The sequence below is a fragment of the Nematostella vectensis genome, chromosome 5 (genome assembly GCF_932526225.1).
Source record: "Nematostella vectensis chromosome 5, jaNemVect1.1, whole genome shotgun sequence".
Taxonomy (NCBI): Eukaryota; Metazoa; Cnidaria; class Anthozoa; order Actiniaria; family Edwardsiidae; genus Nematostella; species Nematostella vectensis.
Genome location: NC_064038.1, coordinates 17,532,784 through 17,543,048, shown reverse-complemented (window position 1 = coordinate 17,543,048; position 10,265 = coordinate 17,532,784). Strand labels below are relative to the sequence as shown.

The following is a 10,265-nucleotide window of genomic DNA, read 5'->3' as shown; positions in this document are numbered from 1 at the left end:
ACAAAAGGACTGCCTTATATGGAAACCTAACACGTGGAATCGATAGAGCATGAAATTCTGCACGTTTCTCTCTTACAGCTCAGTACAAGTCAGTACAACGAATTCCCTGCTAGCAGAGGCCTCTTTTCTCTGTATTTCGCTGGGCTGGAGTTCGCGAGGAAAAGATACCTCTGCCATGGGTCGCAAGTTCGTTTGATCAAACCGCCGTCCACGATCGTGGACGAGATCCAGAGCGCATGCTCCGTTCATTAATTACTGGCCACTATTTGAGCCCACAATGACTAGCGCATGCATGAAACGTATATCCGCTGCGTGATAATAAGCCCGCATTCGAAACGGCGTCCTCCGTAGAAATATCACGCGACGAATAATAAAAGACCTTATCTTCATTCAGAATTGTCCGTTTACAGGTTTTGCATATTCTTCTGGGAATAGCTGATCTAAGTTTACCAAAAAGTTTTGTAACATTTTCTTCGAATCCAACTGTGCGATATTTACATTGAAGAAACTCGCCTGCCCAGATGTCTTGAAATTAATCCCACAAACAAGACAAAACTTGTCTTTGTGTCTGAACTCATATATAACTGACATTCATAGATTGACATTATCGTTATTATTGTTATTGGGTTCCCTGTGGGCATGATGTCACGTGATTGATGAGCCCACGAGGGATTTGTTGAGTTCATTAAACCCATTCAGACAAGCACTCTTTCCGTAGTTTTAATCGTAGTTTTAATCCCCCAACACGCCGATACATTGGTGCCGTGACCAGGATGGAGGAGCTGCAACGTCTAATTGCCTCTCGGCGAGGCCACAGGAGCCATCTTACGAAGTTAATGAAGAAATCCGAGGAGATGTTTACCAAAGATGGCGGGTTTACCGAACTCGAACTCGCATCGGCGAAAAACACAACGCAACAACTCGAAGCAAAGGCTGGGAAACTCCGAGACTTAGATGAGATCATAGCCCCGAAAATCGAGAAGCCTGAAGATTTGGAGGAGGAAATAATGGAAACGGAGGAAATCCAGGAAGGGATCACAGATATGATTGCAAAGCTAAGTGTGATCATTAACAATGACAATGTACCGAGTGTTAATACTCCCTCCCCCGTCGTTCCGCCGTCTGTCGCTTCAACATCCTCTCCCCAAAGCGCTTCTTCCATGTCTCAAAATCCAACCAATATAGATCCAACCCAAGTCGTGCCACCCTCAAACACAACTCAAGTTGTCCCGCCCCCAAACATTACTCACCCCAGCAATGAGCCTTTCATTCCCCAAGCAAGTAACTTCAACTCCTATAGCACACGTCTCCCAAAGCTGAACTTGCCCGTTTTTAGTGGGGACCCGTTGGAGTGGATGACCTTCTGGGATTCCTTTAATGTAGCTGTTCACAGCAAGCCAGGCTTGCCTGATGTAGACAAGTTTAATTACCTAAAGGCCCAGGTTTCAGGGGAGGCAGAGCAAGCAATTGGGGGCTACCTAATTTCAGGGGATAATTATGTGAAGGCACTGGCCACCCTCAAGGAACGTTTTGGGCAAACACACAGACTGACGAATGCTCATATGACTGCTCTATTATATCTGCAATTTCCCACAAGCAATCTTGAGAGCTTGCGCCCCTTTTGTGATGCATTGGAAACCAATATAAGAGCACTAGAAGCCCTCGGCAAGTCCCAAGACTCCTTTGGGGAACTCCTTATTCCTGTTATTTTAGGAAAGCTCCCTAATGAAACCAAGCGCAACCTAGCCAGGACACAACAAGGGGGGGACTGGACCATACAAGGTCTGAGGGAAGCTCTTAAGCATGAGCTTATGGTTTTAGAAGCAGGATCCCCCCTCCTGTCGGATTCTACACCCACAGCCTCATTCTTTACCGGGGTAAAGGGGCCTCATCCCCAGGGGAAAGGCAAACCCAAGGTCATTCAGTGTGTTTACTGTAAAAGGAAGCACAGTACACATAACTGCGCCACCGTTTCTGACCCTAAGGCAAGGAAGGACATTGTTGTCAAGCTAAGGCTCTGTTATAATTGCCTTTCATCCTCCCATATCAGCTCCAAATGCACCTCGAAGTTTCGCTGCCGTCAATGCAGAGGTAAACATCACACCACAATTTGTGAGAGAGACAAGGGGCAAGGTCCTCACCCTGGGGACAAGGAGCTTCCACCCCAAGCAGAGCAATCCCAGTCGGTTCATACCACATTAGCACCAGCACACCCCTATGGCATCACCCATGAGTATCCGATACTTCTAAAAACTGCCGTAAGCCATGTCAGGGTTGGGAATACTAGCAGGGAGGTGAACATACTTCTCAATGAGGGCGCGCAACGCTCCTTCATTACTAAGAAACTCGCTGATGAACTCGGCGCAAAGCCTATTTCAAGGGAGAATATCTCCATGTCTGCCTTCGGGGCAACAGAACATTCCCTTAGGAGACTAGAAGACAAATGTTGAAGTAATCAGTGAGCAAGGGGATAGGATTCCTCTCCGGGTGCTTGTTGTTCCACATATAGCCACCCCCTTGCAATGCAAATATCACACAGATGTCAGTAACATGCCCCACCTGAAAGGATTGAAATTAGCACACCCAGTGTCCAGTGGTAATTTCGAGATCAACTTGTTAATTGGTGCTGACCATTACTGGGACATTGTTCAAGATAAGATTATCCGAGGGGAAGAGGGGCCCACAGCTATGCAGTCCAAATTGGGCTATCTACTATCTGGTCCTGTAAGGGCCAGGGGGATGCAGGGCAATGTGACTAACATATTCCACATTTCAGCCCACCAAGAAGATGAATTTGATCTACAGCAATTTTGGTCCCTAGAGTCAATGGGCATATCACCCAATGCTGACCCCCCTGAGAAGAACTTCTTGACTAATTACCAGGCCACCTCGATCACTAGAGACGAAGACGGCACATACATTGCTGGGTTTCCCTGGAAAGAAGAGCACGCCCCTCTCCCAACTAACTTCAGTATCTGCGAGAGACGCACAAGGGCTACCGCACGACGACTTCACCAGATTTGATGAAGAGTTATGACGACATCATCAAGGAACAAGAGGCCAGAGGGTTCATTGAGAAGGTTAGCAGCCCTGACCCGTCTGACCACGCCCACTACATACCCCACCACCATGTAAAAAAGGAGTCATCGACCACGCCCATTCGTATTGTCTTCGATTGTAGTTGTCACCAGGCTCCCTCGACCCCAAGTCTGAACGACTGCCTAGAGGTCGGTTCACCTTACCTAGCCGACATGGGCTCGATTTTAGTGCGGTTTCGCGCCAACCCTATTGGAATTTCTACCGATATAGAAAAAGCTTTCCTCCATGTACGTCTCAGCGAAGCTGACCGCGACATGACCCGGTTCCTATGGCTATCCGATCCCGGTGACCCCGAAAGTGAGTTCCAGACCTACCGTTTCAAGTCGGTCCTTTTTGGCTCTGCGAGCTCCCCCTTTATGCTGAATGCTGTCCTTCAAACACACCTTGATAATCATAAGACACCAGTCACACAGGACATGAGGGACAATCTCTATGTTGACAACATCATCACCGGCGGTGAAACACGCGTCAAGATAGGAGACGTTGTCCAGATCCACAGCGAGAAAAAGAGGTTGAAGTGGAAACTAGGCGTAGTGGAAGATCTGATTAGAGGTGCCGACGGATGTGTACGGGCTGTAACCTTAAAAACAGCTAAGGGTCACACGAACAGACCTATCTCCAAGCTATATCCCCTTGAGATTACTACTGATGTTGGGGAAACTGCAGACGCGCAGACAGGAGGTCAGCTCCAGTCCAACCAACCTATCAGGAGAAGCATGCGAATCACAGCTGCCACAAGGGACCGCATCGCAGACTGGGCCCGACAACTACGCCCCCCCCCCCCCCCCCCCCCCCCGGAGGATGTCTGAGCTCATATATAACTGACATTCATAGATTGACATTATCGTTTTTATTGTTATTGGGTTCCCTGTGGACATGATGTCACGTGATTGATGAGCCCACGAGAGATTTGTTGAGTTCATAAAAAACCGATTCAGACAAGCACTCTTTCCGTAGTTTTAATCGTAGTTTTAAATCCCCAACACGCCGATACACTTTGCTGCGTTTGTTGTTCAATCTTTTTAGTGACGTTTTAGGTGATTGAAATTGAACAGTTGTTTTCTTTTTTCGAAGAGGAGAACTAACCGGAGTTTGATTCATGATTTCCGACTAAACCTATGCAAAGCATATTAGCATATTGACAGCTTTCGCGCGATGGTACGGGTTTTGGCACGTCGGTCGCTTATTAACGCTGACGCATGCGCAACAGAAACAGTTTTGACCCATGGCAGAGGTATCTTTTACTCGCGAACTCCAGCCCAGCGAAATACAGAGAAAAGAGGCCTCTGCTAGCAGGGAATACGAACCGTTCGTCATGAAATTTTTATCCAAAGTTAAAACTTTTTCGCGCGTTCGAAATCCATCCACGACCACGGACCTTGCCTTTAGATCATGGATTTGACTCATGATATTCTGGGTGATTTTTATAGAGATTTAAAAGAGTTTTACGGCCTGGGAGAGACAGATTCAAAATCGTTAAACAACGATGGCCGTGGGCTAATTTCTAGCAGAAAAATGTCGGTATTTTGCGACCCAAAGACCAACTTTGGTACAGAACTGGTACTGCCATTGAGGAACAAGAAGCTACTCCATTCATCGGACCGAAGAATCATCCAAATAATGACTTTGAACTTTGTTTTTTTTTATATTTTCATCATTCTGAATTGATTGAATTTCTTGTCAATCGAACAAACTTGTTTGAGGCGCTTCTAAATGGCAAAAAGGAAACGAAGAGAAAGATTCTGAGTGGTTTGAGAGCAACAGCGAACGATGCAGGAACTAGCGGTGAATAAATTCAGCCACCATCTCGGTATTTTTGTAAGTACTCATGGCATCGGACAATTGCCAATATTTGAGTGAAAAAGACTTGTTTCTCGTCCAGTTGGACATTGCAAAACCAATAGCAGCAAATAATACTTTCTTGCAAGCCTATTTTGGCCGCATCTGAACAACAATGCAGAAAATTTTTCACAATACCATCTTGAATTTGTTCAATAGTCACCACTCGTTCCGCTCGATGATGTTCTCAAATCCTCGTGTTGTTGTGCTATGTTTGATTTATTCACAGATTATGGCCAATTGTCAATCAATTAGACAATTATGAGCAAAAATGGACAGTTGAGTTTTGTTCAATCCATGAAATAAAGGCATTAAAATTTAGAAATGAAATGGCCATGCAAGCCGTGCTTTTATTGCCGCCATGTTGATGCTGTATTGTGCAGAAACGGTGCTGACATGACTATCACAACCAGCTCGCTTAAACCTGAAAAATAGCTATGTATAATACTTGGATATGCTTCCCTGAAGAGTTAACTATGAATCTTTGAAGTTAATTTGATGTAGTTTATCTGAAAACATGCATAAACTGGAACTAACAAATGACGAGCACGCAGTTAAATTGCGCTAAATTCAAAAAAGTTTGTCTTTGCCTGCTTATAAAAATTGTTGCAATACAATATTTGGAAAACAAGTACTTTATTCCGATCGATAATTATGTGGGCGATATTTGTTCTTACTATGTCAGCCCATGTAATTCTATGGAAAAAGAGAAAAACTGTAGACCTGGTGTCATTTTGTGTGCGTCAGTAAAAAAAAACTTGGGCGTGAAAGGGTTAAGTGTATTAGTAAGAGATTGCTTTAAGTTTTTTTCCGTTCCTGGGGATATTTACGTAAAATTGCGCGAGTTAAACAAGGTAGGTACTTCATGTATGGCGGGGGGGACTAGGTAGTTTGAGTGACCCCTCCGACCCCCCCAACCCCATCTTAGGCTTGGGAGCCGCGCCTCGCCCCTCCGAGCCCCCCAGCCCCTCCTTCTATATATCAAGCATATAATGTTTCACGTACATGAATATTTAGGGCAATTCTTCATGTAGGCATATAATGTTTCACGTACATGAATAGTTAGGGCAATTGTTCATGTAGGCATATAATGTTTCACGTACATGAATAGTTAGGGCAATTTTTCATGTAGGCATATAATGTTTCACGTACATGAATAGTTAGGGCAATCGTTCATGTAGGCATATAATGTTTCACGTACATGAATAGTTAGGGCAATCGTTCATGTAGGCATATAATGTTTCACGTACATAAATAGTTAGGGCAATTGTTCATGTAGGCCGGGCGCGGTTCGCGTACACGACTTTTTGGGGCAATTGTTCATGTAGGCCGGGCGCGGTTCGCGTACACGACCTTTTGGGGCAATTGCTCATGTAGGCCGGGCGCGGTTCGCGTACACGACTTTTTGGGGCAAATGCTCATGTAGGCCGTGCGCGGTTCGCCTACACGACTTTTTGGGGTAAATAGCGATGGTGTCGGGGAGGGCCGCCAACCTACGGAGCGCGGAACGACCGTTTTTCGGCCGTAAATTCATAGCCGCTGGCGTGGCGTTTAAACCTGAGTTTTACTCGAACACCTCGCTCCCGAACTCCTCGCGAATTTCTCGCAGCCTTTTTTTCATCTTTTCGCGTGTCCCCAGGGAGTGCCCTTTTCCGCTTTTTTTCTCACGCGGTGCGAGGCCGTGTCGAGCTCTGATAGCGGCTTTGAGAGCGTAGTATCTCTCTTGTTCCTGAAGTATTAGCCGAAACTCTTCGTCTGAGATATGCCCGTCCTGCAGAGCCTTAGAGACCAGCTCGCTGATCGAGTTTTTCTTACTCTCCGCTAAAACCATCGTGTCTTCGTGTTTAGCCACCTTGGTCGTAAGACCTCTAGAGACTACCCCCGCGCCCGCGCCCACGACACCGACCAGCCCAGCGACCCCTGCCAGCGGACCGCCGATCAGAACCCCTATCCCACTCAAAGAGACCCCCACCCCGGCGCTGGAAAGCGCCCCTGCAGCGATGCCGGATGCCACAGACACAGCATGGGTAACGGCAAAGGCGCGCTTATACTTCTTCCGCACCTGTCGATGATGCGTTATCTCGTTGTCTAGAACCGCCTGAGTGTCACATATTTTCTGGAGTCGGAAGCTTTGCACGTCGCCGCCGATGCTTGCCGGAGCGGTGGGCGTCGTGTGCGTTTGCGGGGGGCAGACGCTGGGAAGCGAGGGGTATATGGCACCGCTGCTAACGTCGCTGTTTGCCATGCTTGTTATGTCGGACCTAGGTTAGCTCTAATACGAGGCGAACAGGCTTGCCCTCAAAGTCCACCCGTCTACCGCGGTCATCAGTGATCCATATTCGGATACTCGAGACAAACTCAGAGGAAGATGCTGCGACACAAACGGGGATGTCGGGCCCATAGACGACTTTCTCGTGCGGCCTCCCGCGGGTTTCTAGGCAAGCGAGAACGTTTGAAGGCTCGTCTAAGGCGAGGCATTGCGAGCGGTCTACGATATCGCAGAAGATGTAGAGGGCCTCTATTTTCGGCAAAGTCACCTTAAGTGGGGCCCCCCCACGGGCAGTACGAGGCCCCGTCCACCCAACTGATCGTCTTTAGCCTCCAGGCCAAATAGTGCGCAAAGCTCGGCATTCAGGAACGCAACGCCTTTGGACACGAGCGCGGTTGATCGTTTCCACGATGGACTCGGCCGTGTGGTGCCCGGCTGGCAGAGTAGCGATGGGCGGGAGGGAGGCTATGGTCGTTATCTGATGCTCCCGCTCGAGATTATACCAGCTGTTAAACAGCGAGCACTGCCGGAGCGCCACGAAGCGTGGGCGCCTTATCGGCTGCTCGAAGAAGAGCGTCAGTTCGCCTCCGGTGAACACAGCATGTAGGACCACCATTGTGTTGAACATAGCCCGCCTTCGTGTTTAATAGGGCTGAGCATGGATTGGGAAGGCTGGCGGATGCTGAACGAGGAGGCGATTCCCCGAAGGGAGGAGGAGGAGACGAAGAAGGCGGCAGTTGCGGCGCGAGCCTCTATAGCCGAACATATCAAACGCGCTATAGCCGAACAAGTCAAACGCGCAAAAACCGGTTTCCCTAGGTCTCTGACCCTCGCGCAATAGCTGCTCTACGCCGTGCCCGCGACCCCCGTGGAGAGCACGGCCTCAGACATCACCCCACTACTCACGCAGCTAGAGATACACGTGGCTGAGGACAAATCATTCACGGCTAGGGTCCGAGACATATTCAAAGAGACAGTAGTCACGCACAAGTCCGCCAAGGAGTCTCGCCGGTGGCTATCGGAGCCTTCCTATGGGTACTGGCCACAGCAACTCAACTTTGCGGTCTGGTGCGCAACCGCCGGATGTGGGGTGTCCCTAGTCGACCCCGCTTTCGCCACGCTCCCCTCTGTCATCAGGGGATTTCTAAGGTTTCACGTCTACTCTACCACCCGGAGGATACTCTACGAGCTCGGCGCCCCTCTGCCTGGCGACAGCCCGTTCACGCAAAAAGGTAACCCCTACAAGAAGGCCGCTTTCGAGCGTCTATGTATAGAGTTCGGTTTGCCGCGTAAGCCGGACTTCCGATGGAAAGGCGGGCGGAACCACGGGCTAGGCGATGTGTTTGTGTTCTACCCGGTGGAGGGGTATCGGAACGTGCACGTGATCCGTGGCTACGACACAGCGGCAGACGTGTACCCGAGCCACCTCAATCTGTTTAGCGACGAAGGTGGGACGTACAATAGTGGGAAGCAGGTGGGTTACATACGCAACGACGACCACGGGGGCGTGCAATATAGCTGGTTTGCGCCTCCCAAAGGTGAGGGGCTGACAAAAGCAGGGCTAGGAAGACTCGACCGCTCGGTCGAGGCGTTCGTCTACACAGTGCTTGGGGCGCAGGTAAACGTCCGTTCCTCTATCGCGGGGGCCGGTGGGCCGGCCATGGAGGCGCAGGCGGAGTTCACGAAGCTGCTTGAAGACGCGATCATAGAAAACGACATCGCTCAAAGCGTGCAAAGGTACCAGTTAGCCGTGCAGGAGGCCAAGGTGAGACTGAGTCTTGCGGTCGCACCGGGAGTGTGGCTGATGCCGAGCGATCTGGTAATAAACACGCAAAGCGTCGTGGGCTACAACAATAAGCTGCAGAAAGCCACGGACTCCATGACGCTCGGCGCAAACGCGATCAACACCGAGACAAAGCCACTCGGTGCTCATAACATGGCCGGCGAGCATCCTAGGGTGCAACACGCGACTGACCCTGGGATCGACCGCGTGCCGTCCCGGCGGCAAAGCAAGGATTCCGCCCCTGCGAAAGTGCACCCAGAGGGCGCGGTCCCTGCCCCCTCTCCACGTACGCACGCTGCGCACAGCAAGACTGCCGCCGGAACGGGCGAAAAAAGCGACCACACCTCCCTCAAGGCGGGGTTGTCGGCACTCGCGGTGGCCGCGGCGTATTACTTCTTCCGATGACTGCTTTGCTATCGACGAACCAAGAACGCGGCTACGGCTAGAATGAGCAGCCACGCATTTTCGCCAAGGAATTTCACCGCTTCTCCTGCAGCCTTAAACACTGCCTACTAGCCCGGGGAGAAGCTCACCTAGCTTTTTCCCGATGGCCTTAAGCCCGTTACCGACCCCTCTGGCCACGGAGGAGAGCGACTTGCCGAGCGACGTCACAATGGCCGCGATCGTTGTTGCTACGGCCAACCAGATGGCGGTGACGGTAAAGCCGTACTTTTTGAAGATGGCTTTGATGAGCTCTCTTAGCGGCTTTTGGTTCTCGAGCTCTCGGTTTTCGCGTTCTAGTTCGTCAATCTCGGACAGCCTCTCCTCGTTGCGCTCACTGGCCTCTTGGCGGCTACTCTCTGACGTGTTAGTGTCGTCGATGGTCTCCCTGTCTGTGGCTACCACCCCTTGCAGCTCTTGGACCCGTTCTGTGTTCTCCTGGATGACCGCGTCTACCTCTGCCACGGACCCCATCGCCAGCTTGAAGCCTTTCAGCTTTGCAACGTCCTGTCGAACGCCCCCGTCATCGTTGAACAGCTGTCTTGGTTTAGTCCAATCTCCTTGACCGAGGTTGCGAAGCTGTATTAGCGTCTTTCCCCTCTGGTCTGACTGGAACCGTATCAGATTCTCGTTAAGGTCTGGGTATTTCTCCCTGAGGGACTGGAGACCGAGTCTTGTCGCTGCACCCTCTGTGGTAAACGAGGATTTTCAGCGGTCGTTTGCGTTGCGCTTCGCGTAGCCATGCTATGCGCAGCATGCATACGCGATGACGTGCTCGTCATTGGGATCGACTCCCCATCGTCGGGGTCAAACGGGATAAGGGGCGTCGTCTCG

At 50.2% G+C, this 10,265-nt stretch overlaps 2 protein-coding genes across 4 annotated transcripts; both read left to right on the top strand.

Annotated features, from left to right (window-relative positions):
- Window positions 1–545: 545 nt before the first annotated feature.
- LOC116611657 lies at window positions 546–4,041 on the top strand. Of its 3 annotated transcripts, XR_004293602.2 has the most exons (3): window positions 546–2,091; window positions 2,777–3,080; window positions 3,182–4,041. XR_004293602.2 is itself a non-coding variant. In XM_032372074.2 (2 exons), the coding sequence occupies exons 1-2, from the start codon at window positions 774–776 to the stop codon at window positions 3,022–3,024; spliced, it is 1,566 nt and encodes a 521-aa protein (XP_032227965.2). In that variant the 5' UTR covers window positions 546–773; the 3' UTR covers window positions 3,025–4,041. The 3 variants fall into 3 exon arrangements, 1 of the variants encoding a protein (XP_032227965.2); XM_032372074.2 differs by having other exon boundaries at window positions 2,777–4,041; XR_004293601.2 differs by having other exon boundaries at window positions 547–3,080.
- Window positions 3,024–5,193, top strand: LOC116611647. Its single transcript, XM_032372063.1, has 2 exons — window positions 3,024–3,780; window positions 5,168–5,193. The coding sequence occupies exons 1-2, from the start codon at window positions 3,024–3,026 to the stop codon at window positions 5,191–5,193; spliced, it is 783 nt and encodes a 260-aa protein (XP_032227954.1).
- Window positions 5,194–10,265: the final 5,072 nt, after the last annotated feature.

Bases quoted from the DNA above. Each gene is read 5' to 3' on its own strand.
- LOC116611657 (XM_032372074.2), top strand. From the start codon at position 774: ATGGAGGAGCTGCAACGTCTAATTGCCTCTCGGCGAGGCCACAGGAGC. The intron at 2,092-2,776 runs GTAAACATCACA...TCCACATTTCAG, and splicing joins TCGCTGCCGTCAATGCAGAG to CCCACCAAGAAGATGAATTT.
- LOC116611647 (XM_032372063.1), top strand. From the start codon at position 3,024: ATGAAGAGTTATGACGACATCATCAAGGAACAAGAGGCCAGAGGGTTC. The intron at 3,781-5,167 runs GTCAGCTCCAGT...ATTTATTCACAG, and splicing joins TGCAGACGCGCAGACAGGAG to ATTATGGCCAATTGTCAATC.